Source organism: Anopheles nili, chromosome 3, assembly GCF_943737925.1.
Source record: "Anopheles nili chromosome 3, idAnoNiliSN_F5_01, whole genome shotgun sequence".
In the NCBI taxonomy this organism is placed as follows: domain Eukaryota; kingdom Metazoa; phylum Arthropoda; class Insecta; order Diptera; family Culicidae; genus Anopheles; species Anopheles nili.
Window position 1 is genome coordinate 65,663,960 of NC_071292.1, and position 22,876 is coordinate 65,686,835.

General features: G+C 47.8%; 1 protein-coding gene across 1 annotated transcript in view; it reads left to right on the forward strand.

Annotated features, from left to right (window-relative positions):
• The window catches only part of LOC128724834 (uncharacterized), a 112,096-nt gene that overhangs the window by 62,518 nt on the left and 26,702 nt on the right, over window positions 1-22,876 (forward strand). The window contains exon 3 of the mRNA XM_053818556.1: window positions 20,404-20,495. Within this exon, the coding sequence (XP_053674531.1) occupies window positions 20,404-20,495 (92 nt within the window). The remainder of the gene's footprint in view (window positions 1-20,403; window positions 20,496-22,876) is intronic.

Consider the following 22,876-nt stretch of genomic DNA (forward strand, 5'->3'; position numbering starts at 1 on the left):
TATGCCACCCGTTATCCTTAATATCCCTGTCCGCCCGGCGAAGGGGCAGGTGCCGTTCGGTGCCAATAAATATGCGCTCGGCCTTCGCTTCAGCCGGGCATAAAAACAGATAGGACACGTTGACACGAAGCAATACCTAGGACCTAGGTGGATAAAGGACTCCACTCCGGGCCGAGATTTTATTCCAGCCGGTGTGGGCTTTTTTTCAGTTCTTCCGCCTGTCTGTGGGTGTGTGTGTGTGTGCGTTGACCCGTTGGTGTTGCCCGTTGTAAATGGTGCCGGACGTTCTTCAGATGTTGTAAACACTTCCAGCTCTCCGGTGGCGTTCCGGAAGAAGGATTGAGAATGAAAAATTCAAAAACCCACCCGTTTCGAGCCCGAATGGCAAATACCAAACGAACGCATCGATTGTGCGGAGCCGCGGTGCTTCCGGGCACACACACAGAAACGTTCGAGGTGGCCACCAGTCGACGCCATACGCTCAGGTCAACTGCAAATAAACCCGATCTTCGTGGGGCTGCCTGGGGAGGGCCAAAAACAAAGCAAGAAAAACTGAAAAGAACGAAAACACCCCGGGCCGGGTTACTGATTCCTGGTCCCATTCGCTACCACGCGGGGGACTTCGTGTGAAAGCGGAAGTATGACCTTTTGAATAAATATCCGACTTCAGTGGAAGCGCTGCGAAAGTGTCGGGCGTTTGTGATCCTTGCGCGTCTTACGGCGCGACGACAGGGGCGGACCGGCTAACCCTTCCGAGGAACGGAAAAAAGGAAAACGCGCCATTTCCCGAGGAGTTGGAGTGGGTGGGCATTTCGGGTGGTGTAAACTTCACTTTCCGGTCACCCTGTTGGCACCTTTATTTATTTGCATTCGCGTGCTGTGCCCGTGTCCGGAAGATGGCCCCCGGAAGCCCCGAGGTGGTGGCCACCAAAAAATGGTGCCTCGTTTGGAAAGGGGGACGGAACAAACCAAAAAAACAAAAAAAGCGAAACAAAAGCAACCCACCACTGGCCCACCGCAGCGACTGTTGACTGCGTTTGGGAGCAGAAGGCAAACGCCTAGAGTCTGGCACACAAGGACGACTCCCGAGCTCGGGACGCTTCTACCGTGGGCAAACGACGGAACCGGTTCGCAGGGATAAAGAATGAACAAAATGTCGAATATCGGGGAAATAAATTGGTGGTCACTCTCTCTCTGGCCCTCGCTGTATACCTCGAAACGCTCCGGGACGGGATTCTCGGGAGGTGCTGGCTTTTGGCTGATGAAAGAAAGCCTCAGTTACCGCTCCGTTGGGAGCCTCACTATCACACCCGGGGCTGCAGGATGTGTGTGAGTTAGTGTGTGTGTTTAACTTCACCTTCCGGGACGGGAAAGCTGTTGAAAATTTTCGGCGGTTAATTTGCATACCGTTTGACTTTACTTACCGGTATTTGGATCATTGTATTCACTGGGTTCTGGGTATGTGTTTTGTTTTTTTTTTGCTGCTCCACCAAGTTGCTGTTGCTCTTCCTTATTCATTCGCGGTAATCGTTTTCGGCTACATCCGGTTCTAGCCCTTTTTTTTTGGCTACCCGGTGGCCACATTTTTGGCTGTTTGGTCCTTTTCCTCGTTGGTGGTGGTTTATCACCACGCGGCAGAAGGTGTGGAAATGAATTATTCTCAACAAGTGGAGTTTATGTAAATTAGAGCCGAAATGGGAACACAAAACACTATCTTTAGGTTAATAACAATAAAATTATCGTCACGACACCGTGGGCTGCGTATTTGCTTAGGAGAACCCGCCAACAAAAAAAAAAACATCGCAAATTTGAACATTTTCCGTACCTTTTTTTTGTCCTGGAAATTTAAAAAACCAGGTCGTAAATATCTGCTTACATATGAAGCTACGCTAGCCGTTCTTGAGTGATAGCTTTACGAGCACAACGTTTTGCGGTGGAAATTTAACTAAACGTAGCGAAAAACATTCCCGAGGTGATGTATTGTGTGTAGATATTTAAATTGCTTTTCCTTTTCCCCCCGTTTGCGAGGCATCATTTGCACTCAATAAATATTCCGCGGCCAGCGGAATATACCCGCGGATAAATCAAAATAATTGGACCGACAGTGGCACACGATCGGGAAAGGAAACGGAAACCGGGAAATGTAGAAAGAAAAAAAAGAAACAAGATAAATACACTCCACCGAAGGATGCAATTGAAATGGACGCTGGGTTTGCATGCGAGAAGCAAAATGAGTACAAAATAGCGAAAAAGTAAACATCAAGAAACCGAGCCTCGGAAGGAACAGTAACGCTTCTCGATTACGCTACCGATCGGAGCCGGTGGAGGGGACGAAGGCACCGAAAAGAGACAAATTTATGGTCCCATTTGTGGAGTCGCCGCGGTCAAACAACGACAATTCTGGGGGCTCTGAACGGCAGGACGGAAGCTCAAAATTGAAATTCGAGGTTTTTTGCAAGGAGTGAAAAAAAAACCACATTTTAGTCCTTTTTTTATTCCCGCTCTTTTTCCCGTTCATTGGGGTTGGGAGCTGAAAATAAAACCCAAATTTCGGAAAAGGCATTCCCACCCAAAGGAGGTGACCGGGTGGGTCACGAACGGGTTTGCCCGGGGTCTCAAATTACAGAATAATTGCATTTCATCGTGTGGCCAGCGGGCAACGGTGGAATCACGCTGCGATTTTCCGGCAGGAAACAAAAAAAAACCACCCATGCAGGCGACTTTCTTTTGCGAGGATGGCGTTTTTCGTGCTAAATAAAAACAAAAGTAACGGCCAGCCAGCGGTGTCCTGGGCGGGGGAACTTGAACCGAAAGGATGGCCAGCCGCAGGTCACTTGTAGTGCCGAAATTTTCGAGGCCGGTTCATGAATAAAAACCTTCTAAACATTATGTTAAATAGATATCATTAGAAACCAGGCCGCTTAGGAGATCGGAGGTTAGAGAGAAAGAGAGAGAGAGAGAGCTGCAATGGTTTGTTTCCGCGGGAAGTCGGTAGTGGCAAATTATGGCAAATATCCGGACAGGCACCCGGAAGGCCAAACAAACAAAAAACGCCTAACCATATACACACACACACTCACCTTGGCCAACCCCGAAAAGGAACAGGAAAAGCGGCCTAATCGTCCCGGTTGGTGTTTGGAGGAAATAAATTACACATCTTGCATTTGATTACACACCGAGTGGGGCGGTGAATGGACGAGCTGGCAAATATCGGACCGATGGAGTCGCGCGATGGCAAAGGTTGTCTTGTTTTTGGCACCAATAAATTAGCAGTTCAAGCAGCTTGTTTCGCACCTACCATGGGTAGAGTTTGACTGGCTGATGGATGGGAGATGTCGATCGCGATATAGGACGCGAGTTTTTCGATGAATGACGAGTGTCGTTGTAAAGGTTGAGGCTCCATTTTGTATGCCACGCCGATATACCTTCAATCGTGCACGATGTTGCCTTTGGGTGAAGCAATACTCACCGACGTGCTGTGATGAATTACCGGCGTGTTGTTGTATTGTGGCAAAAACATAGTTAATGATGCATTTGAATAACTAATCGCGCTCTGAACGGCTTGAAGGCTTGACCTAGATGGTGAAAAATTCTAATGAGATGGCTTGACCTGTTTCATGTTTTGGAACTAATTTCTTTTAAATTACAGTGCTTTTGTGCAGCAAAACTCACACCACTAAATACGACGGCATTCAAACAAAATTAAAGCTAACAATCTTGTGCTTGTTAACGTGACTGCTATAAACTTTACGGAGGACATAAAACCCTTTTAAAGTTATTGTTTTTTTTTTATATTTTGGTCATAGCCTCTTAGTAGAAGAGTGATATTCTTTTCAAGAGATATGGACTACACATTGAGTTAATCACAGTGCGTTAATCATAAATCAGCTAACACATTCCTGGGCCATAATTATGCCACTCGCATTGAAAACGTACATCGCGCAATGCATTCGTGCTGTGGTAAGATTCATGATAAAATCGAAGATTGATCACAACGGTCGATTGCCGGAACATCAAGCAATTTCCGAGCGGTGTTTGTTTTTTAACTGTGTACCTTTACCAAGGCGATAGCCCATAAATGGGTCCCCACCACCCATTAACGGTACTGCCCAAATCGAAGTACCTCTCGGTCCACGGAAAGAAGTAATGAAACATAAAAAGGTACTACATTACCGGAGCATAAAATAAACATAATTTCTTTTTTATGTTTACGACAGCAAATTAATCGTACGGATAATTGAAACTGTCACCGGATTGTGTTCCTTTTTGGGCGTAAGAAAGCCCGTTCGGTGCGTTGCACTTGTGCCTGGATCTTGCACCCGAAGGTGGTAGTAAACAGCGGCAAATAGCGGGCTCAAAAAGCAGTTGAGCACCATAAACGGTAGTAATCGTTAGGGGGCTTTTGTTTTTTCTTTATTATGGCCCACTCCAGCGCGCGCGGGAATTACCGTACGTACCCAATAAAACCGTACTGGGCTCGGTGGGGGCTCAAGAAGCGATTGGTGAACCGTTTGGCGTTCTTTATTTCCACTTTCACTCTCAACGATTGCGGTTGCGGTGGGTTGCAGTTTGGCCAAAGAGTCGATCGACCGCTGGGAGTAGACTACCCCCTTGGGAATGGCATTACGCATTTCGCGTTTCAAGCCGCTTTCTTCCGAGTGATCTTTGAGGAATGTGGAAGGTTTATGCGATTATTGTTCAAATGAAATGGCGTTCGCCTGTTCTCAGGCCATCGTGTAAGGTTGGGAAAACTACCCCTAATGACGCCTCCTTGGATATGATACGCGCAGGTGGAAACAGACCCCGATCGGAATGTAATGAAGCGGTTCGTTTCGAGGACGTTCGGAAAAACAGGGCTGTTCCGAAGATTTAGAAGCGCCCATTTTTATGCGATGGTGCAGTGCCGCTAGTTTATTTCGATCGTCTAATAAATAAGCGCGATCGGAACCGTGCCGACATGATATTGGATCGTATCGCGTGGTTATTAACCACAACCTTTTTTCTGCATACCAATTGTGTGCCTCCCAGTGAATGGTTGCGTTTGTATGTCTTTTTTTCCGCTGTGCTAAAAATCTATAAGACTCAACTCACGGGCTTTTCACAAGCGATGAAACATTTATTGCAATTTATGTCGTGCAGACACGTGGTTCGACGCAATGTGCTAGACGCGCATTTAAATCATAAATCGCGCAAACTCTGGCCGACGCATTGAAACGAAGCCATTTGTGGTGGATCGGATACACCTTTGGTGGGGAGTAATTCATCCAAAAACGCGGATAATCGTTAGCATTATTGCTTGGCGCTGTCTGCCGGGGAGTTATTAGACGTTTTGTTCCGTGACGCGACCTACATTAGGTTTTTTTTCCCTATCTTTTTATAAACGACAAAGCACCTGCTTTTCAACATTTGCGTACGTGTGATATCATTCTATCGAACGGTAACACCAATCATACCAAAGATGCGAATCGTTTTGCAAATAAATGTACAAAAAAAAGGCGCGTATCAACCGCGTAGAAACCCCATAACCGGCTGCGAGCTCCATGTCAGCCTATAAATCAGCCGTAGATTAAGCAGACCCATCCATAACGCAACGTTTCAAACGCACCCATTTCTTCGGTTGTCAAATGCATTAAAAAGTGGCTTGATGTGCCTTTCGGCGAGGTCGTCAGAAGCATGGACGGATTAGGTTATATTGCATTGAAAGCAACGCCCAAAAAGGAGCCATGCGTGCGTTTGGCGAAATCGGAAAATCGGTTCGCCCTCGGCCCAAGCTGGGGTGGATTTATTAGGCGGGGTTCGATTGATGATTGACTGACACCGAACTGAGCCGGGCCGGTGTTCCTTTCAACAAAATACACATTTTTAGATAATTTTTCACGCTCACAATGGCAAGCGTGGGTAGAAACAGCACGCTAGAAAACAAAAACCTGTGGCCATTTCGCTATCAAGTGCAGGCATCCATCGATCGTGTTTTCCGTTTGAAAATGCCGGCCGCCAGGAAAAGTGCATCGTGGCTTTCCCAGCGCCAAGGTACTAGTGCTACGCTTCGCTCGCGTACATTCGCTAGCCATTTTCGTAGACGTTTTAGGTCCCTTGTCCGAAAAAAGGCTCCCCGAAAACTGGAAAATCGGCACACAAGACGAAACGCCGGGTGCCCGAGCGCCTGTCCCGGGCAGGTTTTTCGGAAGGTTTATGATTTATTTTCTATAATTTGAGTGCACGTTTAAAATATTTTTCACACATCGTCCATCCTGTCCGGATCGCGGCCCCCGCCCAGTGGTTGGATAAGGCAAGGGATTGGGGTTAAAGCGTCGTGACCGGTGACATGGCCGGCATCGACGGGTAGGCTTTGGTGGCATGGCCCTTTCAGCTTCTACGTGGGCGAAGGCATGGCAAAAGTTGGACGCGCAAAGAGGAGAGTTCTTGCAAAATTTGTTCTGCTCCCCTTGGGCCACGCGGACGCGGTTGAATGATTTATTGGAAATTTATTCTAACTCGTTTGTGAAAACGGGATCAAAATAATTGAGCTAGGTGCAATGGTGAACACGAATCGAATATTCGCCTTTGGTGTGGAGCATTTTTAAGTGTTACGTTGGGATCAATTAATGTGAATTTACGGCTATTTTCGCACTAAAAATAACTTAGCTTAAGCTCCAAAACAGTTGAATAAGCTCGAAGTGCTGGAGAGCTATTTATCTTCATCGTAAAAAAATAGAAGAATTCTGCCTTGTGTATTGTCAACCCAACGCCTAATCGATCAAATACTGCCATCAGTTACCTTCGTCACCTTTCGGCAGGTGGGTGAGTTTGTCGTGCACCGTGATTCCAAAAACTGTCATCGACATGTTCGCCTCTGTCAAACGGTGACTGCGAAGCGAGAATCGCTTTGACTGGCGAACGCCCGGGCTGGCCGAATAAAATAAATCGTCGACTATTTTTTCCCACCGTATCGAACAACGTCGGCAACATGTTGGGAGACTTTTTGTATGATTTATGGAGTGCATCTAGCGCTCCTTTTGGCAGCGGCAAATGCAAATCGCACCGATCACATCGCTTGCGCGTCGGATAGCTGGGTGCCTTCGGCGATGGCAAACGATTTAAATTCAATTATCCAACCACCGGAACCGGGTTTCGAGAGTGGAAAACCAACGAAGGAATTAAATAAAAACAACAGCACACGCTTCTCAAAGGAAGGAGGATATTCGGTTTCGGGTGAAATGATAGAAATACGAGCCACGAACCCTCCCACATTGGTCCAGGCATGATGTTTGCTTTCCCAACGGGTTTCCCAAATCTTGCCACGCTTCGCTTTCCAACCACGTAATTATGAGCGTAATCAAATTTGAATTATTTAGCCGAATTCGTTTTCCAACCGGACCGGTAGACTTCGTTTTGAATTGACGCTCCACTTTCTCACCCCGAGACACCCCGTGAAAGCATACTGTGTATAAATTTCGGAATAAATAAATTACAGCTCGCCGTTACTCGGCTCGTTGTAAAGTTGGGTCGACAGTGGCGGTACGCAAAAAAAACGGCCATACTTCTGGACGTTTGCTTCGCGGAGTCAGTTTAGGGTGGCTGGTGAAAAACGTACACGTTCCGTCGTTCTATACCGGCTCGGGTTTCGGTTTGTGTTCGGGGAAAATTGGTGATCGATGGGCCACGGCATGACACCGGCCTTTGCCTCCTGGAATGTGCCATTTCCAGCACCGGGTCTTGCGAATGGGGAACGCAAGCGGTCTGTTGAGTTTTCCGTTGCAAGCGAAGGGCTGTTTGTATCCGGTGTGTCAGGTTTGATTTCAACCAGGCGTGGATTGACTGTTGGCTGGAAAGGAAAAGCGAATCAAACTTGACCGAGGAGCGTATTAGGCAGGCGGGCTAGCTTCAATGTGTGAGGGTTGTTTACCTTTTCGTAAAGTGGAAATTTCCGGTTCACCCGAACAATCGTACAGGAAAGTAGCCTGAAGTCGACGGGGGTGAGAGAAATACGCTTCATAAGAAAGGAAAACAGTCAAACGTGAATATTTGTTTGGCCATTAGTATAAGAATTGCAAAAAAAAAGTACAATTCTGTTTAAAAGATGTAATAAGTGTTTAACTACATCGTTTAATTCATACGTTTTCATCATGTTCATACACATTTGAATGTAAATTTTGTACCACGATTCTGTTGCTCAGCTCGAAAATAGCTTCTTTCGGCTTACGACTTTCATGAATTTCAAACAATTTATACGAACCGCTTTGAAATGGCGACGCTGTCATGGCAACGCAGCCCATCCACGCAGTCGTGGCATTGTTGCTCATTAAAACAATTCATAAATTTAAATTGAAACTCTCGCGCACCGTGAGAGCAAATGCGTTCAACGCATCCGACGTACCATAAACCGAAACTTAACTCCGAATCTCGACCCTTGGCCAGCATCATTCGCAGATTGGGATGAATTTTCCAACCCACTGGAGCCATACGCATGTTCCTTGCCCTTTACGGGGGCTCTATTTTCCCAAAAGCACTCCTATGTGGAAGAGTTTTTTTACGCGTTTGTTTCAACCTCGCAAATTTGTCACCGCTTGCAACGGATGCAACGCACGCCGTGTTAACATTCCCGTTGATGGCTCGCGTTCGTCCTTCCGGAGGGCCGAGATTTTTGTCCACTCTGTCAAGCCACGTGGTCAGGCGAGAGTAATAAGCAGCATTTTAGTCACAATTTAATTATTTTATAATTAAAGTAAATGATACGGTCGGTATAATTTCATATTAAAGTTGCATTAATATGCACGCTGGGCCGGGAAAGTGGCATAAATTGTGCACGAGCCAACGGCCATCGGTCGCCGGGATGCTGGTAATGGCAAGCTTGGGATCTGGGGGGAAAATGTACGCGGAACAGTTAACACAAAGAATCCGACCGGGGTAAACGAAACTCTGGTTTATCTGGGGATGAAAGCGGTGGTGGGATTAAAATTGGGAAAATGTGAAAATTGATATTGAATAATGCCCTTTTCAGCGAACCGAACCGAATCAAATGCATCCTGTTGAGCAGATGCTCGCAGGTCCAGGGTCGTTAAATTAAAGTATTCATCCTAAAAATATTCAATTAATAGCACCAGAATCGAGTGAATTGGTAGAGAAATGTGTGTGTTAATGGACTGGCTGCTTCAATGCTGGACGTATAGAATGGGCGGAAAAACGGCACGAGAAGCATCCTTTTTTTTTGCGCGTGTGTGTCATACCTGGTGTCACCCGCTACCCGCACGCGTGAAATAAACAAATTGTATAAATTATTGATGGAGCTTAAATTGTTATAAACGATCGGTGGATTTATTGCTGAATTTATTATAAAAATAAATCAAATCATTAGCTAGCTAGCTTTCATTGCGCGGTGCCAATTAAAGGGCGAATGGAAATTAAATTTCCGTTGGGCTCACGCATGGGTGCAGAGGTGTCCCGTGCCTTTCACATGTCCTTTTCCAATGGAAAAGCGTGACATACATTAGTTCAACCATTCAATGGGACACGTGGGGCTTAAATAAACGAAAACCTGACATGAAAAAAAGGCCACACAATTGCTTGCTCGCTCGCACTCATCGTAGCGGATCCTCGTGGGGTGGGTGGGATTGGAATAAATAACAAACAAAAAAATGCGTGTGTAAAAATTTGCCACCGGCCAAGTGGTGGCATTTGCTGATAACTTAATTAGCATTAAACTACCATCAATTACGCCGCGTCAAAGCGCTGCCTCATCGAGGGGAAATAGAATCAAAGCCCCTAGCGAGTGACAACCCGGAAGTGGGAAAACTATTGGCCCCCGCGTTACTGCCACAATCCCAACCACCCACTATCCCACGGTACAGGATGTTAAATGAGAGAGAAAAAAATGCCTAAAGCAGTGAATGCAAAAAAATACGGCAAGCCATTTCAACGGGAAATTAGTTTTAGTCTGTGCTCCGAAAGGATCAGTGAGCCGCGCGAAAGTTCCTACAGGGTTTTTATTCGATCTCGGATAAGACTGACTCGCGGGAGCGTAATGAATCAAACCCTACTAAAACACACGATTTTCCATAACTAGGCAAAGTAAAACTCACCAGAACTATCAAAATAAAAAAAAGGACAAAAAAGGCCGCCTAGCCAACTTTGATCATTAAGCGAAGTCCTTTTGGCTTTCCCGGTGGGTTTGTGTTGCTTCCGAGGCAACGAATTCCACGAGTTTCGCGAACCGGCTGGAGGGAACGCTTAAAATTTCGCCCACATTCGCCAGGTCCGAGGGAAATGGAAAGGACCCGCGGATACGAAATGCTTTCATTCGACAGCGTGGTTTCCCAGCCATGGGCTGCGGGAAGTTAATAGCATTTTTATTTGAATATGATAATGTATACAAATTAAAATTGTTTATTATAGAATTTTAGCATGCGAGTTTTAAAGCCTCGTGCCCCGCGGAGGTCTCCCGCTGGCCGACGCCGGCCACCGGGTGCAAATGGAAATGGAAATGCTCGATCGGCACGGCATCCAAAGGGGGTAGCGCTTGTGGCTGTGTGTATGGCTGGTCAGCGCGTGTCGACCATGGAAACCACGGGTTGGGTTTTCTTTGTTTGGGGCGGAAAATTAGCCACCGGCGGTGGTGCCCGTGAGTCGCCTGAAGTGGCCCGCGGACTTATGGCGTCACGTACGCTGGAGCAAGCGATTTGGGAAAGGGTTCACTCGAAGAGCCTGTGATGTTTGCCAGCGGTGCTAATGATGGGTCTCGTAATGACGGGTGAAGAGCAAACAGTTAATTTGGCCCCCATCGTCATTGGCTTGGGAAAACTAGTGCCCACTGGTGTTGGATCGCCAGGATCGTGAGTTCAACAGGAGCACCGGGCTTTTTTTGCCCCCCCAAATACCCGGATCGGCTGTTTCCGGTTTTCCAGGATAAATACTGCGAAAAGTTCTAAAGTCTTTCGAATGAATCATAATTCATTTTAATAGATCAATATATATATATATCTAGCCACCGAAAATGGAATGTACATCGCTGCACTATTTCCTTCGACAACGAATCTAATGGCTCGTAAAGCCATTAGGTCGGCGTGATTCACAGCTGACCTTTTAAGATAGTGCTGGCCCGGCGAAATGAACCCGCCATTACGTCGGCATGTACTCAAACATCGTAAAGAAAGAGCAGCTGAAGCAAGTAAAAGAAAAACAGGTTAAAAAACCCCCAAGATGTCCATCAAACATGCACTTTTGTCAAGCGGATTCCTTAGCCCTCGGCGGGCAGGTTGGACCGCGCTCTAATTCAATTATTTTACGATGTCTTATCAATTAAAAGTGGCAAACAAAAGTGACCTTCCGCTGGTTTATTTTCGGTAGCGCTTGCCTTTTACGGTCCCCTGCACGAGATGCCCCCGGGGGCCGCGAAGTCGTGACCGCTCGTAAAGGCGCTTCCTAATTTTACGCGACCACCACACGGGGTGGTCCCTTCGCCCTTGCTGTGCGTGTGTGTGTGTGTGTGTGTTAGTGGGTCCACCCAGGGAGCCACGTTTTGAGGAGCCGGGAACCGGATTTACGACCGCGAGCGGCATAAATCATCGCCTATAAATTATGGCATTTCTTACATGCAGAACAGTAATCTGTTATAGTTGGGCTCCGGTTCGCGAGCCGTGCGGCCAGATGGGGTATTATGTCCCGCTTTTTTTTTTTTGCTCTACCCTTCTTTTGTTCCGTTTTTAGTTTCGGCTCATTTTATTTCCCAAATGGAAAGCCTCTCTCTCTCGCACCACGACCGCGAAGGGAATTTAGTCGACCGGGTCTCCCTCCACCCTCGCACTCGCATCAAACAAAGTGACGAAGGAACCCAGCCCCCCGATCCGATGTGCTCGTTTTTTTTTTTGCGTCTCTTTCTGCTTCACTTTCACCTCCCTGCGAAGCAAGGCATCAGTGATAGTGGAACGCTCTATTAGAGGTGTTTTTTTGTTCCCTCTAAATGACCTTAATTAATGAGTCCTCGCAATGAGCGCTCGAAGGGAGGCGACTTTTCCCCCTGGGGCAGGGATAACGTGGCTCTATCTGTAGTTCGCACGTTTTAAGTGGCTTTCGTTTTATGGTGCCTCGTTTTCTCCTCGGGATAATCTGCCTGTGTGCTGTCGAAAGTTATGACCTCGGTGGCCCTAGAGGGAGGAAAAAAAAAGAAAACGAAAGAAAACTCCACCAGGAAGGGTGCGTTAAGGACCCGCGCTAAGTCAATCGGTCACCGAGGGGTGAGATTTACAACTCCCCGTGTCGGGTGGGAACCGGAACCAGGGAGGAAACGTAGCCCGCGCGAGGCAATAAATGTAAAAATTACGAGCCCTTCACGCGCGGGTCCCAGTGCGCGAGTAATCCATCGTCGGCGTGATTTGGCGTGACCATGAGACCGGATGGGACCTTAACGACGCCATCGCTTTGACAAACGGACCTCAACCAGCCAACCAGGTGGATGATAGAAATGATGAAATCCCACCGCCAATGCCGGATAAGGATTGGCATAACTTACCAGGGCGCTTACCAACCGCTCGTGGGGCAGATGAAAATTAATAAATTTAATGCCACCGGTCACGATTTTCCGATTTGTCGTTTCGCGGCACCGCACGCACTCGCAGTTTCTTTCCCGCACTTACCGTGGTTGTTTTTCGTAGGGTTGCTTCCTTGTTTTACGACCCTCATTGAAGGATATTTAGGTGGGAAAATGACCGAACCATCGATGGAGCTGCCTTCGCATGGGGTGCCGAGGGAGCAAAAATCCTGACACACATCTTGCGCGCACGGCACAATCGGCAATCGAACCCCGGCCTAAGGGTGATTTGTGGCGGCCACCCCCTGCTGAGGCACTCGAGCAGTTGCGGAAGTCAATCTCGCGAATGTGTGCGACCACAAGATGGCGTCGTGGTAGGTGGGGCCATAATTTCGAGCAATAAAATTAGAATCAAGTCGTTAAAGTTCACAATCGAAAGCTATTAATCTGGCTCACCGTAGCAGCACTGTTTTTCGGCTGGATTAAATGTGTCTTATTAGTTTTTAACACGTTTTTTGTTTGTTTCTCGGAAACAGAGGGAAAATGCTTGTTGTTGTTGAGCGTTTTACATGCGGTGAACGTGATTTTACTTCCGCCTGCTAGCACTACGGGGTGGTAATAAAACTGGGCCATCGTTTTATAACTGTTTGTTGAATTTAAAACAACCGTCTGTGATGGAATCTCGCGGCTGTAAACTTGTTGAATGGGATTGGAGAAATTTCTTAAATTAGTTCTACTTTAGCCGAGAACTATTGTGAAATTTTGTGAAAGCTGTATACGTTCATTCCATTTGAAAGTATTCTCCTAAAAAGTTATCTATCACCGGTGATAAACTCGGTAAAAAATACAAAAAACTACTTAAAAAAACTACAATATGTTTAAGCCGCAAAAAAAAAGCAGGCCATAAATCATGCCTTGTTTGACATATGACAGTTAACAGTCTCGCGGAAAACGACGGAAATGATAACGACAAGTGAAAATAAAACTTTCCCCTACCGCGGCCCGTAAGACGGAAATAAAAGTGGAATAAAAGTGGAACTTGCCCTTTCACAGCGCCCTTCCTTGTCTCGCGGACACGTTTTATTGTCATGTTTGCCTTTCGCGTTTTTATCCCACGGCGTTATCCGTTTCATCATTTCTATCCAGGCCGCGAGCGTGCCCTTCCGTGGTTTCTGCTGCGGTGTGGATCGCTAGCACGGGCAAAGGGCATGCAAAATGGCCCCGTAATAAATGCGATCCTTCCTAGTCGAGCCGGACGAATTTTCCCGCAATCCACTGACCCACCCGTTCCAGGCCGGGGCCGTAAAAAGGGGTGGGTTTCGTCAATAAAAACCCGCTAATTGTGGCAGCCAAAGCCAATGGCGGGTGAGCGAGGGCCGTAAACTTTCATTTCACGACCTCCGCCAGCCACCCGGGGGGTTTTCGGGTACGCGAAATAATTCAAAACTTTTCCGTACACCCCAAAGCAGCTAGCAGCCAGCCAGTGATCCGATCGGGTGGCTCGGAGTTTCATCAGCATAATGCATACGAGCGCGCGGTGACGGTTCAGGATAATGAAGCTAAAGCTTTGCGATCTGAGCCCCGGTGGCTCATTTCATCGACGACCACGACCCTGGCCATTCGGCTGGGGTGACGATAAACGATTTGAATTCCGTGCCAAATTGCGCCCGCCATAAGGAGCCAGCTGGTCGGAAAAATGGGGCTCGTTTTCTTTTCGCTCGAGCATCCATTTACCGGATGAGTTCTCAGATTAATTCGGGCCTCGTAATCCTGCCCGTCAAAGGGGGCTTTTCTCTCTCACTCGCCTTACCGATTGCACAACGCTTAGGGATTCCGCCCGGAAAAGAACGAAAGCATCCGTCAATCGTGTCACGATCCTTCCGTAAACTAACAGTGCGTTGTTGTATGCCGCCCAAGTGCACGAACGCATTACCGAATTCATATCGCACATCAACCCGCTCTTGGGACGCTCTTTTTTATTTTCGCAAACAACACACCCCTATTCGGAGACCGGCAGGCCTTTTCAATCAATCTTCGTTCAGCCTGCTTTAGAATTCAGCGTACCAGCTCCATCGTAAAGTGCGCCCAGCCACTGGGGGTCATTTTGTAATTGTGTGCAAGTTAGTTTCAATTTAGAAATCCGCTCCCATTCTCCATCCCGCTTGGCCAAAGCAGCCAATCAGCCGGAATCAGAAGGCCGGACCGTAGGACTAATTTAGTGGGCACCCGGATTGGTTCGTCCTTCGGCGTACCCGGCGTCACACACGGACCATGTAGGGCCGCGTAAATCGACGTCTTTCGTAGCGGCGCGTGAGAGATTTACAAGTCTAATGCCATCCGTGTCGCCGTGGGGCCGTTTCTGGCCGGCAAGGATCAAGCATTCCAGGGCTCTCGGTGCGATTGTCAAGTCTTTGCCACCCCGTTCCTGCCCTCGCATAATGGATCGAATAATAATTTGCTCCCTTTCGCCCGGGTGAGTCCTTGAACCATCCGTTGGCGATCGGGGTTTGATTTCGAAACGCCGATTTCGCTTAACCCGACAGCGCTTCGTAGGCTGACGGGCTTGAGGCGAGCCTTCGCCCCGGTGGTATTATTTATTCCGCTCAAGTGTGTATATTTTACGATTATGGGAATTAGAAATAGTAAATTTCAGCCCCAAGCCTCCGGTCGGTGGCGCCCGGCTAGCCGAGCCGACGCGTCGTTCCGGCCGTCGTCTCGGGCCTCCGGGGAGGTTTTCTAACCAAACGGATGGGTTCCGAATCCAATCTACAAATTCCCGCCAACACCGGCACCATGTGTGTGACGACGGGCACGGGCTCTGCTCGGAAATGTACAACGTGCGACATTCGGCGTTCTTGCAGTTGGTGTAGGGTGTTTTCTGGGGTTTCTTCGTTGTTTTTTTTTCTCGTTTTTGTTCGATTGCATACGGGCTCGCGAACCGTGCCGTTGGGTGGAATGCAAGCCTTTGAGCCGCTTACGGCCCTTTTGTCGATGCACCGTAGGATTGAGGGGAAACACAGTTACATTTCCCAACAGAAACTAAGCTAACATATCGATTAGTATGGTGACGGTTTCGGTTAAAATTACACACTTAAGTTTGAGAGAGAAACAACAAACTTTTGCTCATGCTATTTTACTTATGGTTATGATTTAATTTTTTCTTTTAACTTTCTTAAACTCTGTTGTTTGTGTGCAAACAATTGTTTCTTCTTTTGAAACAGTAGAGTTTTGTAATCTTAAAATGCTCATTTCCGAGCAAATCCTCACTATGCACCTCTAGGAAGTTTTGCGAGCAACACATGTCGTACCGTATGTTGCACAAACGTGAGTCAAAAATGTGTTGCACTTTTGCACCGAATTTTGGAATCGCTTTGGTTTCTTCCTGTATTGCTTCGCAACTCCAGTTCCGCCCCCGAAAGGGCACACGTTACAATGAATTTGTCCCTAATTCAACGCCGTCCAACCGACACTCGACGCATACGTGCATTCCACGCGCCCTAGCTTGGGTCGTGTTCGGGTTCGCGTTGGAGAAAAAGAACCTACCGTCGAGCGAATAGCGCGACACGGGACATTAAAGCACACAAGGCTCGCGGGCCGCACATAAAGGATGTCTTTAAGAGTGCCGGTGAAAGAATGGCTTTAGAACGACACAATGCTGGCTGGTGGAAAGGACGATTCGTCCTTTCACACTCGCGAAAGGATACCCGTGGCTTTTCGGCCGTTTGAGTGCGAGTGCTGCCACCGTAAATGCACCCTTAAGCCGCACGTTTGGTGGAATTTATATTTCCCGCTTGGTCCTTGTACTCGAGTACGTGTATGTGTGCCTGAAGCGAAACACAGTACTTGGATTTTTTTTCGACTTCGACCTCTGGCGTGCCACACATATGCCAAGCAGGAGAGAATCGACCAGAGCCATATGTGTTTCGGACTTGTTGGCCACACTCGGTAGGAAACGTAACAGCTAGGGGTTGATCTTGAAGCTATTTTTAATATGAACGTATACTGTGCTCCTAATTCGGAGCGATAAATACTCTTTTGTGGCCGGCAGATGCTAATGAGAGCGCTTACTTCGGCGCCTACTTAATGACCATTTATGAATCGTTTTATCAGCAACATGAGCATGCCGTTAACATGTGAGATGTCTCTAGTATAATCTTCTTAAAGCTATTCATTTGCCTCCGACAATGATTGTGTGTATGAGAATGATTTCCATAACACACATAAAAATATCGTTGGCTTTGAAATGCTTTAAAAAACCCCAAACTTCCTGGAACGATTGCATATCCTTCGACGTATCTTTTTGCATCTGAAAGAGCTCGTATAACAACCTCGCTCGCTGGCCGAATGCTACCCTGCACCGATCTTGAAGCGGCTGCTCTTGCATAAGGGTTCTTTTGTGCAGCAGCAAAAAAACTAACACACACACACACACCGTGAAAAGAATTAGCCACCTCAACGGAGATTGGTTTCGTGACCGAAAGTAGCCGCCATATTTCACGCCTTTAACCGGTGCGCGCGAGTTTATGGGACCCGCTATCTGTTTCGGCCGGGCAACGGCCCTCCGGATGGTGCTAATGTTGTGTAAACATGCTCCCGTGCTAATAGGGGCAAGCCATTTCATTTGTCGTTTTTAATTCGCCCCGGAACGATAGCCGGCGCTCCACCGACACGGTGTGGCGCATAAATGGCCCCGAGAAACGGTGGGAAGCAAAAAGCGAAACGAAACGAAGGCGCGATTGCAGAAGATCGCACACAAAGCACTCCTTTCACGAAGGGCTGGACGAGTGGACGAAAGTTTTTGGTGGAAGGAAAAATTTTACACCAAACGAAAAAGGAAAGAAAAATCGCCCGGTACACAGGGAGCGTAAAATCAACACGCCGAGTGGCGCACGATATAGAGCGCTTTCTCGCCCGTGACCCGCTCATTATGAAATAATAATAAGTTTTTCCTCTAATTTGTAATGTTTTGCTTGACGCTTGCTCCGAGGGCAGTCTGTTCCGCACGAGGCGGAAAAGCCACCGTTTGTGGGCGCGAGAAAAAGTTGAATTTCTTTTCACTCGCAAACACCTCCAAACGGTCCCCCGGAAGGAAGTGGAACATTGAAACTCACCGCAAACGGGAGGGCCGTAAGGTGACGAAAGGGAACTTGGCCCTTGCGCTGGGACCGTGAAAAGGCTCAGGCTTGGATGTTCGCTCCAGATGGGCCACCAGATGGCCAGACGGAAATTAAAAGAAAACCCACCGGCCAGCAGCAAGAAAACCCGACAAAGGTGACTGGATTAAGCCACTTCCTTCGGCGTGGCGCTTCGGGTGGGTGGACTGCGAGAGTGTGGGTGGAAAATTTGCTCAAGAAATAAAAGACTCTCAACCAGCTCAACCGGCTCAAGCACCGTTGAATGAATTCCCAGTGCCCAGAGCCATGGAAAAGTGCTGGTTCGTTCCTAACCGCACGGAGCCACATTCCGGTCGGTGTCGATGCATTAAAAATGTATGTCCTTTTGGGGGCGACGAAGCACGGCTGGTGGCTTGCCTCGGTGGGGCCATCAATTTGTCATCTTTTCAGCTTCCGACGATGGCGTTCGTGGCCAATCGGATGAAATGTGCCCGCTGGGACGATGCCAGCACCGGTTAGGTGCTCAAAATCTGACCCGTTCTTATGCGATTTTTCTGCTCGCGGTTAAGCTACACGGGTTACAGGAGTTCTTTTTTCCTTCTCCAAATCTTATCATCATTTTTTCACCCCACTCTGAACTGTGGGTGTATGGTTAAACTTTTCCGAAGCAAAGCGATTTCCCAGCGGCCAGTGAGCTTGTTTAATTTGTGCTCATTTAACTGAGGGATCGATTTTTTGCTCTCCTTCACGAGCAAACTTCTCGTTGCATTCACCGTTACCGTTCTCGGGTTGAGTTGTTTGGCAGTATGTTTGTGAAAAGTTTCCCCTCCTGAGAGTCAGCTCCCGATGTGAAGCTGAACCAGCGCGAATCAAGATGCAAACAAATTCACACACAGAAAAAAAGGGCAAGCGGAAGGGTTTAGCAATCCGACGACAAAGTTCCATCGTTCGGCGACATTTTCCGGGCGTCTGTCACGGCAATTACAGCATCAGCTACAACTGTTTCTGATTGTCGGGAAGTCATCGCATCGCTTGGCATGCGAACGGGGAAACTCGTTGAAGCGACCGTGGCTTTTGAGGCGGGAAGCAAGTCCTTAGCAAGTCCTGGCACGCGCTGCGAAAGACAGCGGAATTGATCCTATCAATTATACTTCCTGAAGTGGAAATGACGATTTCTGTGCTGAGACAAATAAACCAATTCAAGAGCAGTCAATCGATTTGAAGAATATGTTTTAAGGGGTTTAGATTGAGTGGAAGAAACGCATCAAACAGCCGACTAACAGTTAATGAGTTTTAAGACAAACGGCTTGAAGATAAATGTAGTTTATTCTAACCTATTATCATTACTAAAAATGCAAAAGTAGGCTGTTAATATGAGACACTGTCACAACAATTTAAGAACCAATTGTTCATTTGGCGCCCGTCATCGTTATCGTCGAACGTCACCTTCCCTAATCGCTAATGCATCGCTAATGTGAAACCTATGCCAAGAGCTGTTCAAAAATTCATGGCTTTCAAACGACGGCGCGTGACATGTGAGGGACGTGCGGTCTAGCATCATTAGCCCTTCGCACTCGGCGTTTTCAGTCGTTCTCACACGCCACACATCCGTCACATTCGAACCGGCACTCGTCCATTCAGCGGAAGCGAAGAAATTTCCGCTCATTTGCATCGGAATCGGTTCGCATCGACGCGAAAGTTTGCCCAGTCTGAGTGGTGGTGCCCGTTTTTACACGAGACCCAGTTACATCATAATCAATTATTAGGGGCTTTAGGGGAACGATTTGACGTCGAAAGTGGCCGTCCAAGTGGTGTTGACACAGTGACATAGTTGACACGCAGTGCTAGGAGCGTGCAGTGGGTGATGCTAACTAGGTTAAGGCAGTCCAACACCCGCCACAGGACATCAATCACCGTCAAGGAATGGTTTTGGCGTGCTGCACCTGACAAAAGGACCTCAGCCTGCTTTCCCTGGCGCGCTGGAAATCGTTTCGAAATGAAAACGAAGTGTTAAAATGAAGCGATGTTATTGATAAAGCGAATTAACGGAATACGCGCGTGGAATGTGCCGGAAAACAGGGGAAACACAAACGAAAGCGATCGGTACCGTACGGGTCCGGAAGCGGAAGGAAATTTGCTAACGATTCGGGTGGGGATTAGCCTCGTTAAGGTGGCAAGTAAATTAGCCGCTTGTGTTGTGTTGTCGTAGTGGAAAGGAAACGAATTGGTTAGGCACCGAATTGCGTAGCATTCTGCCCAATGAATCCAATGAGCTAGCTGACCCAGGCTCGACCGGAAGCATACTTCGCCTTATCACATCCTCGTTATCCTTCGCTGGCTGCCGGAAGCGAGTCGACGCCTAAAAGTATGCCATTGCTAACGGTTCAAATTTGGACCGGTTCGCGTAGGATTCGTGTTTAACGGTTTCTATGCCACTCTGTGGAAGACTCGAAGTAATTCATCATGTGGCATCGAAAAAGGCACCGGAAAGAGCAGGAAATTTGATCTTATCATGCAAATGAGCTGAATGGTTCTACTAACGAAGGTGTTATTTCTTTTTTTTTTGTTAAAATGCGATGCATTTTTCTGCAACTATCTGCGAACCCATTGTTAAGCTTTTTTTTGTAATTTAATTTAAAATGACATCGCTATTTTGAAATCTACAACCATTCAATGTTATATAAGATTAGTTTCCTTTAGCTCCCATTGAAACCATGTCTTATCGAAATGTTTTCCCTGTTTTTTTTCGGATTACGTTCGTTACAGATGGTGAACCGATCAAACTTCCGGATAATTTGGAGAGTTTACCCCGGGCGGACCATTTCCCAACCCAACGACACCGGTGGAATACTAATGAGGTAAGTAAAGGGCAAACAATTCTCCGCAAATTTCAACCATACCGCTCGAACCCTGAGGGAACGAGATGCGTTTTGCAAGATTTCACTGCACCGATAAGTTTTCGTTTCGTTCGCGTTCGTTTAAAGACGAAAGTAGATGCTACAGAGTGTATCTGCGCTTCGCTCGATCATTTGATCGTGATTGTTCGCCATTACGAGTTTCGCTTTTATTTCATTTGAAATTGAAAACGAGCGAAACAATGTCACAAATGCAAAAAAGGAAAAGTATGCACCCGCTCGTTCGGTTGTTTTAAAAAAACACCTCGAAAGCTTCCACCCCGAGGAGTGAAAAAAGGTGAACCAAGAGTATGGGCCCATTTCAACTTCAAACCAGACACGCTCATGTGCACCCTCGCGTTCGGTCTCGTCGGTCTCTTAAAATAATCAATCCCAGTTCCGGCAGCAAAGCGGTGTGCCCGGTTGCACTCGTTTTGTTTGCTTTCCTGCCCACAACCAGGGCGACGTGTGGTCGATAAAACTGGCTGCCGGCAGGGAAGCGGTTCATATTTTCGAATTGAATTGTTTTTATACAGCCCGCTCTTATTGGATTACACATCGCCCTTTGGCGCGTTTTTAGGCGTGATCGGCATTATTTGCGCCCGACGAAAAAGAAGCAAACCGACACAACGGAGTGAGAAGCACAAACATCTTCCCGTGCTGGAGGCCCACTTCTTTCGAATCAAAGGTGGAAATTGTTAACTTTGTATCCTTTTTTTTTGCGGGTTGCGAGTGTGTGCCACCCCCCCAGTCTGGAGCGGTGCTTTCTTCAATGGCTTCGTTTGTGTTCACGTACCAGCACCGAGGATGCATGGTTGCTGTTCGACGTCAGCATAAGTGACAGGCAGGCCGGAGGGATCGCACGTTTCAACCCATTGCCTGCGTTTGTGGGAGTGGGTTGCGAAATTTTCGGCGAAGCGCACGGGAAAACTCCAAAATCGGCGTCTTGCCGTGCACATAGCCGTGTGTCTCAGGGCTTCGGTACAATGTTGCTTGCGATCCACGCACGCGGCTTCCGGAAGTACCCGACGTTCAAAAATACGTCCGTCACATCCAACTTGGATCGATGCACACAGTCGTTGACGAAACATATGCAACTGACGTGCAATGCAAGATGATTTGTTCTGGTTGTGCCAATTAATTTATCGCTTACCCACAAACAGCGATTGAGCGATGTGAATGTTTCGCGAAAGAAAAGTCCCTTCGATGGCTGTAGGGGGTGTTTGGTGTTGTCACTTTTTTATTTTCAAACTTATTTTGGGTGCTGGGAACAAAGTTGCAAACATTCGGCCCATTACTCTGCATGCCGCTGCAGAGTCACAGTTTGGTCACGGAATGTGCATGCCAGAACGTTCGAACGAGCGGACGGAAGCAACTCGAACCCCGAGTGCTGGTATTATTGTGAACCCGGGGTGGAAAATGCGCTCCTATGCTTTCCGCCCACCGGGAAAGGTAACCCTACCTACCGAAGTAAATAGCCTCCGGGGGTCGTTTGGTGTTTCGCGGTCGGCTGGAAAAACCACTGGCACCCCATCCAGCTCAAACGCGATTCTAGTGCCGCGTGAAGTGGCTGTTGATTTTACGCCCGGCAACCTTCCGATGTGGGTGGAACGAACGAAAGAGGGATGGGAGGGATCTGAAACACACGAGGGGTGAACCCGAATTTTCACCTCCATCTCGCCGTACCAAAATATCTCCCAGCCCGAAGGGACGGAACGTGAGGGGTTGCTTATTACGCGAGTCGAGCCGGAAAATGTGTGTACGCGAGCAATAATAAACTCCTGCAACGGATTACTAGCCGACAGCCAAATACAGGGGTCGTGATAGAGCGAGAGCGAATGCTAGTGAGAGAGTGAAAGAGAGAGAGAGAGAGAGATTGCGAGAGATAGCAAGGACATAACGGTGCTACGGCAGGTAGCAGCTTCCAAAGGGCCGTTTTCCAATTGCTTGATCCCGGGATGCGCGCTAGACAAGCTCACCAATGAGTGTCCTTATGTGACCGAGTGTGGCGTGGGAGTTTGGGCGAAAGCGTTGCGAGGTGTAGAGCGGCTCCCACAATGAATGGCTCGATAGTTTTCCACCGTTCCCGTGCGGGAGCATTCACTGGGATGTACGGACACCGGTGGCCGTGCCTCGGGTACTTATGCAATATCGGGCACGCGAACTCGGCCAAGAACGGGTGGCTTCCCAAACACCGAACGGTTCCCGTGGGGGATGATGATGTGTGGTTTAATTTGGTGTCCTTCAACAAATCGCACGGTGGGGTAACAGCCACCGGGATGGTGCTTCCGGTTTCCCGGGTGGTGATAAAATTCATATTTTATATGCTCATTTAGGCGCGAGAT